Consider the following 19,868-nt stretch of genomic DNA (forward strand, 5'->3'; position numbering starts at 1 on the left):
ATGCCCTCTCCTGTTACAGCCAGCTTTTAGAAATGTCTTTGTCTCTTATCTCATGGTTATTTAAGAAAAAATACATGTAGAGTGACAGCAGCATATGTCTAAATTGGGTATTTGAACTACCAGAAAAAGCTATAATGCTTGGAAAATCTGTTTTCTTAAACACTACAGGTAGCTTCTAGGAATTTTGATGTGCGTCTTTGAAATAGTACCTGTATCAGCCCCTGCAGTTGTTAAAATAAGTATTAACGTGTTTTGTTGAATATTCAAACCTCTTCCCAGGCCCCCCCAGTCCAGTGGAAATCTGTGGAGGAAGTTTCTGATCACAATGCCATCAACAGCAAAACTGCCACTGATGTCAGTGTGATCAACGCTCGAGCCAGGTGTTTTCAAAAAGGAAAGAAATTGGAAGATGAGAACGTGATGGATGATGTGACAACAGTTGCTTAACAGATAATCAGTACTTTACAGCACAGAACACTTAAAAAGGATTGCTAGCCAATGCTCTGATCAGGCCAAGCACTTAAGCTTCAGCATAACTGTAATTATCTGATTAGTCTTGTTAAAGTTTGGACTGAAGAGTAGGACCCTGATTTAGGATTTAGTAAAGCAAGTGCTTAAGTACTTACCTGATTAATGGTATAATAATACCTCAGGTATTATTAAAACAATCCTAGGGTTTAGCAATAGGAAAACAAAAATTAGATGACAGAATTAATTCTCCTTTCCAATGCACAGTAGAACTATTGATGCAGAAGAAATTCTAAGCAAAGGTTCAGCAGCAGTCCATAAGACCTAAGCATTTGCTTAAGTGCTTTTTAGAGTGATCCTTTTGTGTACTGGGAGCAGAATCATGAGAGGGGCACGATAGGGAGATGAGCAGTGTAGGAATGTGGCACACCTGGAGAACAGTTAAGGAGGAATTATAACAGGGTTTGTAATTCTCAGCTGTCTAATGGCATACATAAAAGTCCTCATTGCAGAAATTCTGTAATGATATATAAAAAGAAATTTGAAATTTGTAGCAACTACTGGAAAAGTAAGAAGTTAATGTTTTACCATTCATCATTAGCTATCACAAGGCAAAATAAACTTTATATTGCATTTACCCATTTAAGGCAGGGGCTGACTGCCGTTTGTGCTATGGTGTGCTATACATGCCTCTCATCCCAGTATATCTAAATGTCAAATATTGCCAGCTGAGCTTGAACAGTAAAAACACTCAATACTTTGGAGTTCATTTTAAGTTACTCTCAGGAGTTGGGATTCAGCTAAGAATGGTCACATATAATTTTATGTCTATATGTTATGTACGTTTAATTGTCGTTATGTGTTTACTAGAACAATCTCTAATCACAAATGAATGCTATTTACCAAAGGAAGTAAAGCGACCTGTTTCAGAATGTAATTGATTTTAAAACTAATACATTTGCCTGGAGCTCTTCATCCAATCCATTTGATTTTATAGGTCTGTCATTTCTTGTTAAGAGGCAGGAGATTTTAAGTGTCAGTATGAGAATGAAGTTGCATGACTAGGTGCTCAATAAACGTCCTGTCAAAAACCTGTGTGCTTAGAGTTACGTTCTCGTGTTGATCTGCAGCATGTTGTGACTGTAACTTCCATCAATTCTCATACGGTTATGCACATAAATACCAAAGCTCTAAGGTAGGAATTTTGTATTTACTGTTTAAGAGCAATATGTCATGTTGTTCACACTTTAATCTAATCTTCTCCCACTGTGATAATGTGGCTGCTGAGACTGTTGCTCTGCTTAGAACAAATGCTACCTCTTTCCTATGAGATTGAATCTAAATTTACAGTCTACGTGGAGATGGCAACCAAGTGAAGAGCTGTGCCCTTCTCTCCCAGTGCTTCTGCAGGCACATGCCTTTGAGATGTCCTCAGTGCCTCATTCTCCCACTGACAGGGATGATAGACCTGCAGTGGAAGTAGTGGACTAGTACATAGTTTGGCAACAGTTTTCCTGAATGACATTTAGCACTCATTTCTCTTTGCCTTTTTCCCCTGGCTCTGTGAGATGACCGAAATATTTTTATTTCTCCATCTCTTACCTGTCTTGCCCAGTGTTTCCTGATTCTTAAGCCTGGGTGCCAGCACTATGTGATGTTTGTAACCAGTGCTTAGCAACAATGGCCACAGATCTTAGGCGAACCCTCTGTGCACTGTTGTAATACAAGCAAAGACAATAAAGAGAAAGTGTTTATTTAATATGCACTGAAATAGTGTTTGCCATCCACAGAACTATCCTACTAACACAGTACTATGGATTTAACACTAGTAAAAAAACCTGAGACAATATTGATCTTAAATGTTTGCTTTTAAGAGGACAAGGTCCAGATGAGCTCTCCCTGCATTCAACCTATTCTTCATGATGTTCCTTTCATCCTTCCTCCCTGTTCCTCTCCGTTCCAGCCTGTCAATGTTGTGGCTAGATGTGGTCAAGGCTAATTCAGAGACTGCTCCACAGTGAGGTACATAGGAGCACTGGACCTCTGCATTTGAGTTTACTTATAGACTAGTAAACAAAACAGTGCCAGAGCATGGGCCAGGGCACTGCTCTGCAACTGCACATGTTGTTGCAGTGTTAGATAGGTCCCTGACATGGTCAAGTAGTACTCCTCAAGCAATTCCTACAAGCAGTTCTGGATTAGCAGGGACTAGGGACAATTTTTAGAGGGTAAGAGTTCACCTGCATAGACACAAGCCATGCCAAGCCAGCTGGTACCCATGGATGGTGTGGCTATCTCCATAGTGTCCAGGTCATCCCTTCCTTCAGAGTTGCCTTTATGGTCCAGGTGTTCTCGCGAGGAGGGAAGGTGGTCCTCCTTCCCCATGGGCTGGAAGAAACAGTTCTGATATAGATGATGCATGGTTTGCACATAAAATAAGGCACTGTAACTATAGTGTTTAACAAATTTTACTCTTCAGACCAATCTTGGGATGGGGGACACAGTTGGTTTGCTAAAGCCAAGAACTCCTAATGTACAAAGCTGCATCTTCATGAAAGTTAGGTCAAGATGAGCCCTTGCACCTGGCAGGCTGTCGGACCTGCCAGCTGCACCCCACCTCTTCGTGCCTCTGCAAGATAAGAAATCTGTTCCTAACTAGGACGTTCTTTTGGCTGACCCATTTTAATATTCACGCAGTAGATATGAGCAGATCATGTAAAACTGCCAGAAAGGAGTGTAAGTCATAGCCATTGCTGTTCGATGCTGGTTAAAGACCGTGTATTCCCTTAAATGGTTTAGCAGCTTCCATGGATATGCTGAAAAGTACTTAGAATAAAGCAGTTTATTTTCTAGGACAGGACATTTTAAAATCCAGTCACTTATTCTCAGCTTTTCCAAGCAGAATTTATGCCAGCTAATCCAGTTGTTTGCGGAGAGGCGGCTACTGCAATTTATGCCTGACTAAGTGCTAAAAAATACAAATTCAGCCAGTGGGAAAGCATTTGCTCGCAAGGCATCAGGAAAAAGAGCTGTAATACTGTGGTCCGTTGGTCTCGAGTTTAGCCAGGGCTTGTAATAGGCCTGTTATCAAAGTCAGCAGGATATCGCAGGCAAAGGATTGTACGGTGAGCAACTTATCACTGTTCTCTGCCAACATCTAGCCGATTAAAATGATTCAATCTATAGCTGTTACTTGGAATAATGGGGATGAAGTCGCTGTAATAGGTCATTGTTACAGAATCGATTTCCCCTGCTTTGAAAGTGAAATCTCATATTTTACTGCACTGTATGTATACACACCTTTTTTATTTGTATAGCAACAGAAAGCTGTTATGCCAAGAGAGTGAGCTGTTCATTGACGTTATCTTCTGGCATCCATCTCCAACCTCCTCCTGCGTGGCCACGGGGCAGGATCCTCATCTATCTCATCCCATCCTCGGGGGTGCCCAGGGCAGCCTCTTCGTGACAGCGTTCAAGGCTTAGTGTCAGGCATTTCTTACGGGGCATGTCTCCTCTGCTGATTAACTTGCTAGAGAGAGAGAGAAAATTGTTCGGTCTTTGAAGGTGATGTCTGCACCTTCGTCACAGTGCGTTTTATAACCTTCTGTTAGGGTAGGCATCCTCCCAGACTTGGGCATTTATTAATGGATAAATTCTAATAAAACATCTTGCTGCAGGTTCTCAGACCGCCTGGCAGACTGCCAGCCCTTCCCGTTACAGGCAGCAGGAGGTACCTGCAGCAGCAGCCAAGGAGCTAAAAGTAACAAGAGAAATGGGAGAATTTTTGACTAATAGTATGTCCATGCCCCATACTAAAAGTTAGCTAAGTACAATGTATTTTAAAAAGCATCCCCATAATGGGAAGATACAAAGGGAAATGTATTTTAACTGGGGAAGCAACACTCTTCCACTTCATACTAGTAAAATTTAGTGATGGAGTCTCAGAATAATATATCCCATAGTTTGCCTAAGTAAATAAATACATTATGAAATACATTTGCTTGTAGTAGTTTGCGTGTGCTATGCTAAATGACAGTTTATCTTGCTCCTAGTTGCACTTCTAAGCAAACAAGCAAGCGGTTACTATCGCTTTACTTCGTACATGCTCACAATTAATTGCTAAATACAAATTTAGAGTTGTCTCTTCTCTTTAGCAAGAATTACCCATGAAAATGGCAGAAGTTTTCTCTTTTATGCAAGTGTCAAGGGACTTCTGAAACTGCAATTTTTTTTATAAATACTGCATTCCTAAATGAAGATAATTGTCTCTTGTGGTAGAAATGTTGGGAAAAAAAACCAGCGTAAAACAGGCTTATAATATTTTTACTGGCCTGCTTTTATTTGAAATACTTTGTGGGTTTTGCTGCCTGGAAACTTTTATCACCATCTCTGTCATGGATTGACTGCTGGCAGATGAACAGATAATTTTGATTGTATTTTCCTAATATTTAATCTTGTCCTCTCTTCTGTTTAATCTCACTTTACATTTATGAGGAGGATGAACTTTGAGTCACCTGGACTATTCCTTCGTATCCTGTGGCTTGTCTCTTAATTATTCAGTATTAGCAGAGGGATTTTTACCCTGCATCACCCTTTCCTTCCACTTTCCACAACATCTTTCATTTTTCAGTCTTCTGGGATTTATTTTATATTTTGGTGTCTTTGGCACTGGTATATACAGTGAGATGTAAGACTGTCCAATACATGAATCACAGACAGGTAATAGAGCCCATGTCTGTATATCACTAGAGGTTTGCAGTCATTTCCCTTGTTGAGATCTTCTGCAAGCACTTGAGATGCTGCTCAGGGCTTAAAAATAACACCTTCTGAAGGCATATGAATTCAGGCACATAAAATTATCTGGTTTAAAACAGAATCAATGATATTAAAGTGAAGACATTCTCATAACGAACTCTGTGGAGTGGAACTGGATAAACCCTTGTAAATGTACCTGATTTTCATCTGTCTCTCTGCTAAAACTGCAGTTTTTCTGTGTTCCTCATGCCATATCTGTATTTTATCTTTTCTTTCGTCCTGTCCTTAGTGCTGTCAAAGAGTCTGCCTTCACATGGGACTTGGGCATAGTCAGACTGTGCGGTGTAATTAGCACACATGATGAATGGAAGGACAAAATTAAAAACAGTCTTCCTAAATGCTCTTAATTTTGTTTGTTTAAAAAAGTCTGGGGGAATGATCCATTCTTGTAGCACGTCAGCTTCTACTACAGTGCTATAGACTTTGTAACCGATGGTTAACTAGGGAAAGGGACATATTTACTGATATGCATGTCTTTTCCAAACAGTTTAAGCAGAGCACTTACATTAACTGATAACTTTTGCTTAAGAGCTTGATTATTGAATAGCTAGCCATGTTTTTTTAATTAAGTTACTATTTTTTTTTTTTTCATGAAGTCACAGATTGCCTTGTTCCGCATGTTGAAGATGCAGAGATTCATAACAAGACATACAGGACTGGCGATAAGTTAATAATCAGCTGTCATGAAGGATTCCAGATCCGTTACCCTGACTTAGACAACATGGTTTCAATATGTCAAGACGATGGAACATGGGATAATCTGCCCATTTGTCAAGGTTTAGTACACCAGCACATCCTGTTTTATAGCTCATGCACCTTGTGATAGTTTGCCAATATTTTTTTCTACAGTTGTAAGGATGTCAGTGATCTGACAAGCTCCACTGTACAGTATTTGAGTAGTGCTGTTGTTAAAATTTTTTTGATTTCTCTTCCCTGTTGCTCACTGCAGGAAAGAAGATGCCACTTTCTGAACACAGCCGTACTTAAAATACTACTTTAAATAGTGCTTTTCGTTTGCTAGTCTAAAATCCGACACAAGACACGTTGCATTTAAAAAAAAAATCAGGGTTAAATCAATCAGAAGTTCAGCAAAAGATCTGATGGGCAACTGACATTTTTGCACCAATTAATTTCTGGAAAGATTTAAGCTTCTAACTGCAGTTTACCTTTCTTTGCCTTGTACAACAGGCAGGGGTAGAGGAGAGAAGCTGACACCTGTTGTTCTATCAGAGTTTTCAGCAGAGTTGTTGGTTGGGTTCACAGTCCATTAAACCCATAGGAATTGACTGAAAATTCAGGATGTGCACAGGAATGATTTTGGCCAGAAAAGCCTTTAGCCATAGAACTAGTAGTATTAGTAATACGGACTCCCAGCTTCACTTAGACTGCAAGAAATGGCTGGGGGTGAGCCAGCTTTAGTGAATGGAAATTCAATAAGCCTGGGCTGCTTAATTACCTTTACATTTCTAACACGCATGGGTTAGTACCATTGACTTGGTTTTAAGCAGTTCACGTCTTGGTAACAAGTTTGACCAGCTGAACAGCATTGAGAGATTTTAATTGTCTGTGCTAAGGAGAAGACTGGGTTAGTATTAACATTCCTCAAACCCATCTGTCATCTCCTAAAGCTGGCAGTTCTCTGTAGGCACTTAATTGCACCGTCGCATCAATTTGCCGAGTCGGGGCAGGCAGGCAGGGGAGCTGGGACACTTCTCGGGAGTGACGGTGACAAGGTGAGACACGACAGCCAGGGCTTGGCGTTTCTGTTCTAAAGTGGTGAGATTGATGGGCGGCAAAGTCAGAAGTTACAGGAGCTTAGTTTGTATGGGTCTCCACTGTTAGGACCCTTGGTTTGGGGCACATCAAACTGACCCCCGAGGTCTTGCCTCAGACTATGGCACAGACGTATCACGTTACAGGGCTAGCTCAGTGTTTTAGATGCACATATTGTATCTGAATAGGGCTAACAGAAAAAGGGAGTTTTCACAAACCCATAAAAAAGTGGACACTAGTTTTGGGTATCTTATCAGCAATGACATCATGTGTGGCAGTATGAAGTATACATCTTTGAGAGTGGGTGCACCTCACATCTAATTAAGGTAGATTAAGACTCTTGCAGTTAGGTGAGATGAATACTCAAAAGATTAATTTGCAGGTGCTGTATTTGCCAAAGATGCAGGTGGAAATTTTGTGACAGCCAGTATTAACTGGGTAAGCAAAAGTACCCTAAGTACCCCTTGGTTTGTTACTTTCTTCTGTTGCTGTATTTATACTATGAAACACTCAATTGCTGTTACTTAATATTCGATGTTCACTGCTTCTCAAAATAAAAGTAGTTCTAATAAAAGTTAAGAAATGAACTGCACAAGAGCCAAGTGCTGTTAACTACCAGACAGGTAGAGAATAGGCAATTCAGATTCAAGTTATCTGCCATATTTTGCCAAATTCTGTAAACCTGTTCCAAAATTGTCTCCAGCATTTTCTTTTTGCTATGTCAAGCGCTAATAATATTAAAGGCACTTGTCTACTTGCACTAGGTAGGCTGTCAATTACATTTCTATGGCCCTTTGATTGCAACAAGCAGGGGAGTCTCATGACACCAAGATGCCTTTTTTTCTGCCAGAGCAGTGGGAAAGGGTTGTAGAGCATACAAGGATCTCAAACTATTTTTGCCACAAGATAATAATGATAATTACTGATCTGGAATGATGTGAATTACTTAGCAAAAAAATGTCAAAATGAAGTTTTCAAGCAGCTTGAGGTGTTTGGAGACCTAGGGATTTTCGCAAACACTTGGCTGTCATACAAATTCAAGTAAATCTCTGTCCTGCATTACAAGAAACCCAATAAGCATTAAAATTCTGAGCCAGCAGAACAAAATTTTCCCTGATACAGTTCAGAGAAGAGTAAGCTTGGTCTTGCTCAGGTGGTCTGTGCTCTTTCTGTCCCACTGGAGGCTGCCTATATCGTCCTGTTCAGTGGGCTGCTCAATTTGCAGGAACCAGTGTGTTATGTGTGGGGCATGCTTGATCAGAGGTACGAGCAGTAGCCAGTAGGTAGGATGCTTGAAGCTTTATTTAAGCAGGGAGACAACCAGCTAGTAAAACAGCTATCAGAACCATTGCTCTGGTAGTACAGGGTGCTGTAAAAAGCTTTCAAGCTTTTTCTGTTGTTTTCTTTTGCTTTCATCCCTCTCCCTCAAAAGACCATTGCAAGGAAATAACCACTTGAAGTGCTGCCGAGACACTTAGATGCCAGTATCTTACAAGAAGTTCTCAGACTGATTTTAGTGTCCCCCTCATGTTTAAAATTATGAGAGTCCTATGAACATCCTTCACAAATTCCTAGTAGTGGTAAGAGACCTATTTATGGATTGCCATAATGCCGCTCCTGTTGGTCTCATAACTTTATAATATTATTTTTCATTCCCTGATTACTAATCTTTACTCCACATTATTGCAAATTAAAAAATCAACAGCGTTACCTATTACCCAGAGGGTCATTTCTAAGGCCATGAGGAATTATTTTTTTCTCTAGTACGAATTCTTATCTAAATACCAGCTCAAAACAGACTGTGAATGACATGTTATAAAGTCATGTCATCTATTAAATTCACTGCTCTTTCTTGCACCAGATATGGTTGGTGAACATTAACTGTCACCACTCAGTACCATCCATGGTACAAATCCCTCAGAATTAATTCCAGAAGTAGAACGTAGTCTCTGACTACATTTACAGTTTCTGGTGATAACAGGTACCTTAACTTTTTGATAACCTAATCTGAGACCTCGTTCAGTGTTTATCATGGGACTGCTCATAGGAAGTCACGTCCCTTTAGACTTTCTCAAACTGGAATTTCAAAATCATTAATTCTGTCTGCAAATCTTTTACAGTTGTGTGCACTTTGTCACAGGAGCAGTTTTAGTATTAAAGATGGTTTACATGCCTGTCAGTTTTAAGAGGGGGAATAAAACTCATGGTTTATATAAATGACAATCTTTATTTCTTAAAGATACTCCCTCAAAAAGAAATTGCCATCTGCTAAACCAGTGAATGTTTGTGAAATAAAATACTGTCATTTTCAGTAAACCTTTCCTGGATTTGCTGAGAGTGAATCCCACGCTAGCAAAGCATGTGGGCTAAACAATAAAAGGGTTTGAAACAGGATAATGAGGCATATGTATCTGAGGGAGATCATGCAGGCATGCCATTCATAGTAGAGAAGATGAAAAATATTGCACTTCTCAATTTAGGAATTATAACCGAGATGTGTGAAGATGACTGAGATAAGCACCGTATAATAAAAGATACCTCCCTCTTCTTAATTTGCAGGTTGCCTGAGGCCATTGGTTCTTCCTCATAGTTACATTAACATATCTGAGTTCGAGTCCTCCTTCCCCGTAGGAACAGTGGTGTATTATCAATGCTTCCCTGGATATAAACTAGAAGGGGCAGAGTTCCTTCAATGCATGTATAACCTTATCTGGTCAGATAGCCCACCTAGGTGCCTTGATGTGGAAGGTAAATGTCTTATTGTTTGCTTATCTTTCAATTGTGCAAACCCAGCATGCTCTATATGATTTAAACTCCGGGGCTCTAACCACGGTTCCACTATATGTAAGGTTTCCACAGGCCACGCAGAGCCTATCTGTTTTTTCTTGCGTGCAACCTGTTGTGGTTCACTGCACCGTTAGCTCTTGGTGTTCCCTAACTAACGTTTGCTCTCTCAGTGCACAAAGTGCAAGAGGGGAAGCTCTTAATGATGATTGCTTTGCCCTTAGAATGTAAATTCTTTGCAGCTTTTCTAATAAAAATACTGAGGTAGTTATGGAATCCACATTTGTGTGCAGATGGTCAGTTTCTATAGATACGGATGGATTTTCATGATAAACTAAAAAATACTCCATAGAAACTCTTAGTTTGGGCTGTGCCAGCTGCAAACATTATTCAGTGCTACATGATGCTGCACGCTTGAATATTTGTTGTCTCTTATAGTAGTTAAAGAAGGATTTGCAACTAAAATGACTGAGCTAATTTATTGATTAGGAACATAAAAACCATTCAGTGTGAAACAGAGGTAGATTGTACCAAGCCAAAAGGAATAATCTGTGACTATAGTTGCAGTGCTGGAATGGAGGCTATTGTACTGCATTTATTTTTGCATCCCAGACATTTAAAACAAAGATACTGAATGGATTGCTCTGTACACTGTCGAAACCTTGTGAACTACCTTCCTCCATCTTCATACTGCATCTTGAATGAAACATCCTAGGAAGTCACCAGAATCCAAATACATCCTCTGCATTTCATTCCCCTAAAAGGACTACATTTTTGCTCTATTTCAAGCCTGTAAGGAAGCTATCTATATGTAGAATTTAGCTAAAAGCAATTATAGGAATTCATATGTGATGCTTATGTCACTGAGCTAAATGCTAAGCATTCTGGAAGTGCAAGAATTTGCCAACAGCATCAACAAAGTGATATACTGCACAAAAATAATAAAATGATCCTTATTTTTAACTGACAATTCAAGTTCCAAAATTGAAAAATGCCTTTGCAGTTTTGCAGTGATGACTAACAAGATGATTTTTATTTATTTATTTAGCACACCATAAAGGATTAATCCCAAATCAGCTCTATGTAAGCCATTTTTGGAGGGTTTGTTTGTTGTTGTTTATAGCATGGAAAACACACTAAAAAATTAGAAGGGCCCTGTTAGGCTTAATCCAAACAGTCTAACTGTTTTGATAAAAATTACAATTCTCCAGTTAGGAAGATAAGAGCATTAAAATACAGAAACTGAAATGTATGAAGCAGAAAAAGTTGTGTCTTACCCTCACTTAACACAGGTGAGCATTCCAGGTCCGATCAAAATACCCAAGAAAACTCATGCTCATTGTTTATTGCTTGTATTATAAAGTCACGGAGATGCACTTTTTTCTTGATAATTTAAAACATGAGGTAAGAACTGCTGCCCTGACAGTTCTAGGTTTTAAATAACATGTCAAAAGTTATCATCCTCAGTCCACTATGATGATCTGTAAAGGGGGGATTAGTGTGTGCCAGACACTGGGTCAAGACCATCTGGGAGGCCTCCTGAGTTTTGATTTAGATCCAGCCTCCCTTTTAATCACTTTCTTATTGCTCTCTTTAAATGTTAAAACTTTGCATGGTGATTTCTGTTGGCGTCCCATCTGTGCATGTATTGAGTGAACCACCGGAGACCAAAGTCTAGAGCATAATGCTTGCAAGAGCAAGTTCTCCTCAGCTTTGGGGCTGTCCCCGCTTCTGTTGGGGCAGGAGAGAGAGCAGCAACACTAAAAGGTCACCGCTGACAACTCCCCTTCTGAACTCTGTTGTAGGGATGCTGCAGCTGGTATGCAGTGAACTTCAAAATTAAATCCACATAGGGTAAATCAACTTGAGATGCCCTCGTTTGAAAGCGTTTGTTCAAGCGATTTATGCAAGGAGTGCCAGTCTCCAGGAATCTTGTTACAATCCACTACTCTCAGTTAGTGGACAAAATTGCTTCCCTGCATATTTTTCATTCTGCACCTTGCATACCAATGCCAAGCTCATTTTTCAGCATTCCTTTTATGTGCGAGGTATAATCTCGCCAAGCAGTATTTTTCACAGAGGAAATCTGCAAATAACAAATTAATTCCATTTATTTATTTCCATAATCAATTCAAAATTCATCCTAATGACATATCCTGCTCAGTGTTTTAATATGGTGATGATTAAAAGGAAATGGTTGTTAGGAAGCTATAGTAAACCATTCTAGAGCTTTTATTCTGCTATAAACAATGCTGATTACAGCCTTCTCATTTTGATATATGTTCTTCTTGAAGCCTTCACAGAAGGAATTTCTTAAATGTGTCTTAAATGCTATATGTCAATCATCTCAGGAATTTTTCCCTCTTTGTTAGGGCAAATAAATTCTGACTGAAGGGTTTGTAGCTCCATTTAAATAAATAGTTACACCAGGGACCACTCAGCTCCCATTGTACAGTCCAGACTTACTTTCAGTATTGCCAAGCACTGAGCTTCCACCAGCTCTGGTGAGAGGCTAATTTTTGCTGATAGGGAAGATTTTTCTCATAATTACAATCACTGTTGCTTTAGTCACAGCAGTGCATAAAAATTGTGTTACCTGGTACTGAAGTGCAGCCAACACTGCAGAGTTATGCAGCAGCTTCTCAGAAACAGCTGTTTGCATCTGATCAGGGAAGTTGTTAGAGCTCAGGCAAATAAGGATGCCTCTAGCTCGGATTGCCAAGTATTTACTGGTATAAGATCCTCTTCTTAAATGCTTGCACCTTTGCCAAATTTAAAACATTCAGATTGATTTTTGAGTGTCTGCCTCAAGCTGAATCATTTGGGAAGCTTCAGTTGAAATGGTTCAGCTATATCTGAGAATGATGGTAGGGGAAATGGTGTTGTTTTACCAGTGCTAGAAAATTTTACAGTCATTTAGAGGATAAGATGAAGCATCTTAACACTGAATTTTCTTCTTCTTTAAGTCCTCCATTTACATCTTTAACTTTCTTAATATACTTTTTTTCTAGTGGAATTCCATAAGTATGCAGAAGGTTTTTAAACTTTCTTTTGTACTGAAACTCGCTAGACACTTCCAAGGATATATGAAAATCTAAGGAATTTTTTATTTATTTATTTATATGATTTTTAAATTATGAATTTGGGGTTAATAATCCATCTGTAGAAATTGATGTAAGTTAGTGATTGCCTTCTGTAAAATCAGATATGCAAAAGATGGGTGGAAAAACCCTTAAATTGAAGATTACTGCATGGGGTATAAACACTAATTGTAAAATCAGATGGCTTCCAGAAACACTGAAGGAGAGCAAACACTTGAAAACATACTCGTATGGAACTCTGTGAAATGAAATGTATAGAACTAGGAAATGTTTATGATATGATACAATACTTTAAGGTGAATTGGAGACATTTGGAGAAATTAAAAAAAAAAACCAAAACAAAAAAGCCTGATTGTTAGTACTTTGGGAACGTGATCTGCATATGATTACACACCTTGCCATCTGGACTCCATATTTTAATCTTTCCTGCCCTTTGGAAGACTTTCAAGAAGACGTAAGGAATAGTTGTTATAAAAAACGGGGGGGGGGGAACAGACAAAGAGAGGAAAGTCTGGAAGGATTTGATAATAATGTTAATGCTAGAATATAAAGCAGTTGTCTGGATAGAGTAATTGGGAATTCCCGGCTTTGTATGTAAGAGTAAAAGGGAAAATAGGCTGATTTGCAAACAACAAACATGATCCTATTATCTGGAATGTCTTGTTTCAGCATCATCCCAGCTGAACAGAAAAGCTGGTCCTGCAGGAAATCAGATATATTGCAATATCAAAACTTCATTCTACATGCTAGGATCAACAGATTCTCTAGCTGAGGTTAAGCTTGAAAGAATGTAAAATAGGAAATATTTCAAATTTTTGTAGGTAGATTCAAAATTAAAATGAAAAAAACATGAGGAATAGACTTCAAAGGGGAGATTTGATGTGTAGAAGAGAGGAAAAACATAGAAGAAAACTGAAGGCACTTCAGAACTCTGGTATACAAAACCACCTCATTGTGAGAAGAGGTGAAAAGATACAATGGTAAGCAACCACCAATTATAGAAAGGATCCTGAAAATTATAGAAACTATGGAATAAAGACAGGAGAAGGAAGGAATTAAGAAAATTGCACAACAAAGCCAGAAGAAGTGCAAGGGAACCCAAAAAACCCTACCTGGAGCACCAGGAAATTTCTGAAGAACAAAAGGGGCTTAGTCATATGAAAATTAAACGCAGCAAAGTATGCTACAAATAAAAAAATATTCTGGAAAGACAGGCAAAAATACAGGACAGAGCTTTAAAATGATTCTTCTCATAAACCTGAGGACAGACACTCATAGAGAGGGTCTGATAATTCTGACATAGACCCTAGAAAGTAAAGAGCATGAAAGAGCACTGGAGGGGGGTGATGTTACAGGTGAAATGCCATAGCTGCTTAATATTTCAAAACAAAGTAACTTAAACTTTCTAACCAATTACACACAGGATACTTTGAAGGAAAGCTTCAAAAATCTTGATTCTTACATAACAGTTGCTAATGTCATCAACAGTGACTGACACCAAGCTATACATTTGATAAACTATGCTCTCAAAATATTTTAAATTCTTGATGGAACATACAGCAATACACTGAGAAAAAAAGATACCAGTCAGCCTGTAATCAGTTTACGTTCAGGCCTCAGAATAAAGTAAGCAATCCTAAGCCTGAGATATCATACATTGGTACGAATGGATTTCTCTCTGTGTTTCTTTGTTGACATTGAGAAGGCTTTAGATAAATTCCAACATGACAGACTGATACGTATCCTCAGGGAAGATAATGTTGATGCAGCAGATCTCTAGCAGATAAAAATCCTGTAGAGGGAACAGAGGGCAGCAATACAAGCAAGTTGTGAAACACTGTGGTATTAGGAAATTAAGAGGTAGATACCAGGATTCTGTTCTATGTTTAGACCTACTCAGCTTGCAGGAAGGAGGGAGAATAGATAAAATACTGCTCAACTGCCAAAGTTGACATCCAAGTTAACTGAGTTAATGCTAACATAAGATGCATTGATAGCCTTGTTTTTAATAGCTCTGACTAGAGTGGCATTTCAGAATATATTCACTGCCTACAGCAATACTTCTTGCAACTCAGGAACAACAACCAGCAGTAAATGCTCAAATAGCAGCAGCCAACAATACTTGTAAGCACCTTTACTTGGGCAACACCTTTACATCGGTGACACCTTTAGCCTGATGGCCAAAGGATGAAATAGGCTGACAGCGTTTCACCCTGGGGGTGATTTAATCGTAGAACGCAAGTGTGATGAAGAAGTTTAGAAGGATAGTTTTCTTTAAGAAAGTCATTCAATAGTTCTACGTGTTTCTGCACCGTAGACAGTTAAAGATCACCCAGGAGTGCAGAAATAATACACATCCAGCCACCCTGTATGAGTGTGGAAGTTGAACACTTTAAGGAGCTGCTTATAGTGACTTGGAATATCTGGATTTTTGTGCTGTTGGAGAATGCTGAAATTCATCTGTACACCTTTACCCACAGCTGAAGAGGTGTGGAAAAGAGCTGAATTCAGAAAGAGCACAGTGACATGAAATAGTAGGCAGACAAATGATGTTTTTCTATGGACATACTGCTTAATAATCATCCAATCTCTTAACTCCAGCAGGTGTATTGCAAAGTGAAACAGAAAGAAAACCAGACCACGTTTCGAGACAGAATGATACACAAAAGTGGGCTTTTTACAGCTCTCGTGATGAGGGTTGGGGGGGGCGGGGTTAGACAATAGTCTCCAAGTTGAAGACATTGTTTGAAGAAGATAAAAACCACTGTATTTCTAAGTGACTGCTCCTTTTTTGCATTGCAGAAATCTTCTTTGATCTTGGCTTTGATTGAAATAGATGCCTTCTCCACTCTTCATAGTTTTTCAAGAAAGCAACAGAACAACAACTTGTAATCTGTTTCTTTTATGTCTTCTGTTTCTGCTTGATGCACAGGACTGTCACAGTAAATCATTGTTTTACACCTGCTCTATCACCTGTGTACCTTTCAGAAACTCTTTAGCATTTCCAGAATCAGCCAGACATCCCAGCTTTTTTATGGAGCCATAATTTCTGCCCTGAAGTTCCACATTAGCTGCCAGATGCATGTAGTGTTTTATCCATGGTGCTTTAAATATGCTGAGGATTAGGTGGGGGAAAGCACACAAAATTTCTCCCTGAGGACTGTTTTATAATATTAATCTTTAACTGTATCTGGCAGGGCTCCTCAGAAAGGAAAAGCACACTACATTGTCTACTTTGAATCAAATATATCTGTGCTTTATGGACACGTTCATTAAATTTGGCTACGAAGTGCAATCACAGAACATCTTCCACAAATGGAGGGGACTGTAGCTACAGATTCTATGCATTAGGAAGTCTATTCACTGCGTAGGTTTGTTCACTTCCAGACATAGAAACCAATATTTAAGGGGTGGCAGTTTCACCAGTCAGTGTAGATAGGCACTTGATAACTAAACATAAATAACAGAAACCAATACTCTTCCGTGTCCTCCTAGTCTTGTAAGCTGGTTTGTGGTATTACAATGCTAAGATCACCTGCTGGTTTTCCTCCCCCTTATTTTTTTCCCAGTAGCACTCCACTGGGAATGGGACCTTTCCTTCTCCCAGGTGGTACAGCTTGATTTCCCCAGCCTTCAGCTAAACCCTGGAATACAGCTTGTCTATTCCAGCATTCCTTCTTTCCGTCAATCCCTGATGACTGGTGTAGGTGACACCACGCAGCTCAAGGGATTCTTGCTTATAAACAAGGAGGAAAAAGCTGTTAAAGAAAGGGAGATTAAAATAACATAAAACCACTGACATGTCCAGCTCACAGTGAGCACTGGCTTCTTCAGACATCCCTGTCAGGTGCTTTTATCTGTCTGATTTTCTTAGCCAGCTTCCCAACAACTCACTCTCCCTCCTCCACCTCCATTCTACTTCTAAGCACTTTGACCTTTTCCAGGGCTGGGGTTGTCCTGTGATGCCTGTCAGATACCCAAACCTTGAGTTATTCTGAAGCTCTCCGATTCCTTCACGTTAGGTGTCTATGCAGTCCCCAACATCTGCTTCTCAAAGTCCTAAAAAAAGACCATTACTGATCATAAAGTCAACCACTCATGAGAAAAGGAAGAAACAAAACTAGAAGCCAGTGATGAAGAAAGCTAGAACAATCTGCTGTAAACTGACTACGGTGCTCCAAGCACTCCCATGTGAAAAATGAGTATGAATATTCCTTAAAGATAATTACAGGCCTTTTGCTAATTACGGGCCTCTTGCTAAAAGAACTCCTAGCTCTCTATTGCTGCAAACTCATCATCTTTTTTTTTTGTAGTTTAAATGAAAATTGCACTTTTTAACTTAAAATTTATAGGAGAAAGATCATCTGGGGTGTGTTTCATCATGCATCCATTGCGAAATGCATTTGAAACTAAAGACTTTGGCATTAAGATGAATACTTCACACGTTGCTGTGCTGGGAACGGCAGGATTGTTGAGGACAAGTGTGAACTTGGTGTGATGCTCCTGTAGGAGCTCAGCTGACTGGAACAGCAAAATGGGCTCCGTAATTTGTAACTCCAGTAATAAGGAAGCTCTGTGTATGATAAGTGATTGTAAATCACCTTCTGTTTCCATTTAGGAATCAGCTAATTTTAAACTACTATTAAAATAGGCTTGAAACTAGTTTTATGCTGTTTCATTTAGGCTCATACAGCTGGTGTCAGGGATAGCAATTTTCAGCAAGATGGTGTTTGTCAGAGCTAGACCAGAGAAGCAGCTTTTCATTAAAAACTTAATTATTCGATTCATTTCACACTTCGTAGAGGGTGAAAAGTGCTTCTCACTTTATGCACGTTGAAAGGCTTACCTCGCTATTGTAGCTGGTACAGAATTACCCAGGGGTGATTGTCTAGGGGCAGAGCAAGCAGCTTGGAGCCATGAGACCCAAGGTGTGTTCCTAGCTGCTTGAACACTGACTTGCTGAATGGCTGAGAAGAAGTTGCTTAACTGTTAGGTGTCTTTTCAGGACAAAACATGTAAGTGGCATTGTGAAGGTTAAGTAGTTGAGAAAGGTTAAGACTGAAAAGAGTTTGGAAATTACTGGCTAAGAATACAATATTTTTAATAATTCTTGCTGTAGGCTTTCAAGAAATAAATTTGCTGGCAACTCCAGAGTTCAAAATAAGCATCTTGTATCTTTGTTACTTTACATCATGTCTACTGTCAGGCTTAATAGGAGTTACATTATATATTGGTGCTCACTTAGTTGTTTCCACTAAACTTTCTCTTCTGGTATTACGATTGGTGCTGTTGTTTTGCTGTGGGAATGAGTAATCAGAAGAGTTCCTCAAAGCATGTCTTCACTTTCAAAACACAAATTCAATGGCCTCAAAGTTTTTCTCACTTATTCCAGCACAGCTGTAATATGCAGTAAGTCTCCCTTCACAATGCCAGCAGCATTTATTATAGGAATGTGTCATTAGGGTATTGTTAAGCTGATGTTCACGATAAATGAAAAGTTACTCTAGTAATGCTTCCTGTTCTGCTAACATTTCTGAAGAATGTCATAAGTAAATTCCTGTTAAGCAGCTGCTCTAGATTGAGATGTTTTGACATGGCTTATTTTAAAGCAACTGGGTTTGCTACTTCCTTCCTTTTAGAAACCTCTTAATTGCTTCTTCAAGCTCTCGACTGGATATGAGTAGTTGAGTCCAACAGTTTTTCTTCCATCCTACTTATAATACTGGACAATTTAACCGGAATTCTTGTTTTGCAATTTTAGAATTAAAATACTTTTGGTTTTTTGCATTACTATAAATGGAAATCTAAGTTAAAAAAATAGAAAAAAATAGAAGAATCCTTTTTTTAATATTTAAAGTGCAGAAGTAATTTCCTTTGCCTCCTCTTCTTCCTGTTGGCCATCCACTCCCCCTTCCCCTATGTATTTCCCTATCTGATATTGCACTAGAAATTCCAATTTTTGTCTACCAGTTTTTGTCTTGAGAACTTTTTGGCTAACAAACAAATCGGTAAATTCTCTAAACAGTGTAGTGTCTTCAGAGTTTAAAAATTCACAACTAACAGCTACTTTGTTTTGAACACCATTGATTTATTTTCTTTTTGTTTGTTGTTTTTTACAAACTCATAACTATTAAGAAACATTTTCCTTTATGAAAGATGCTAATACCTGTGTTCCATCAACTGAATATAGGATATAGGCATTGCCTTCCCCTCCATAGTGACTATCTTATAATGTGTTGTTATGTGTATGTGAGAGGACGAGGAGCTTGAAATCAGGGCTCTGTACTGTGCAGTGCAAGTGTGATTCATGTGCTGGTAGTACCTGTGGAAATGGCCAGGTCTGTCAGGTGAACTGGACAGGGGTTGTTGAGGTATATGAGAGAAAGGCTTCTTGGTTGAGTATTTATTTTATTCTGAAGGTCTGAAGGGTGATGACACTGAAGTAAGCAAGGAACCAAGTTTTATTAGCACAGTATTCATAAAGAAGCAGGAAAAGGAACAAATATAATCTTCATCTTCTATGTTCCCATAAAAAAAATGAATTTTCAGATCCTGTGTACCCAAGCATTTGTTTGTATGAAGGCAATATATGGAAAAGGATCCTTACTAAGGCCCCAGAAGCCAGCCGGTAAAGACTCAGGTGAGGACCAGGTCACCCTAGATGGGAAGACTCAGACCTGCTGGGATGTATCCTGCTGTGGTCTCATGGAGTAAATCATGGGTCGAATTAAACATTGGTTGGAATGCAGTAGCCGGACGACAGGTGTCCAGATTTCTGGTGATAATTAATGTCCTGATAAGTACAAGAACAACAAGTGAAGGTTAGGAGAAGCTCTTGTTCTCTTCCAGTTTGTGCACAAACCAGACAGTGTGCCCACCTCTCTGATTACTATCTAGTGAGATACACCAGTGTTTTCCCCGCACATT

At 39.1% G+C, this 19,868-nt stretch overlaps 1 protein-coding gene across 2 annotated transcripts in view; it reads left to right on the forward strand.

The window, feature by feature from the left end:
• SUSD4 (sushi domain containing 4) overlaps positions 1-19,868 on the forward strand; it is a 74,140-nt gene that overhangs the window by 44,508 nt on the left and 9,764 nt on the right. For both annotated transcript variants that reach the window (XM_069800066.1, XM_069800065.1), the window contains exons 4-5: positions 5,880-6,059; positions 9,616-9,804. In XM_069800066.1, the coding sequence (XP_069656167.1) occupies positions 5,880-6,059; positions 9,616-9,804 (369 nt within the window). The remainder of the gene's footprint in view (positions 1-5,879; positions 6,060-9,615; positions 9,805-19,868) is intronic.

The sequence above is a fragment of the Haliaeetus albicilla genome, chromosome 13, assembly GCF_947461875.1.
Source record: "Haliaeetus albicilla chromosome 13, bHalAlb1.1, whole genome shotgun sequence".
Classification (NCBI taxonomy): domain Eukaryota; kingdom Metazoa; phylum Chordata; class Aves; order Accipitriformes; family Accipitridae; genus Haliaeetus; species Haliaeetus albicilla.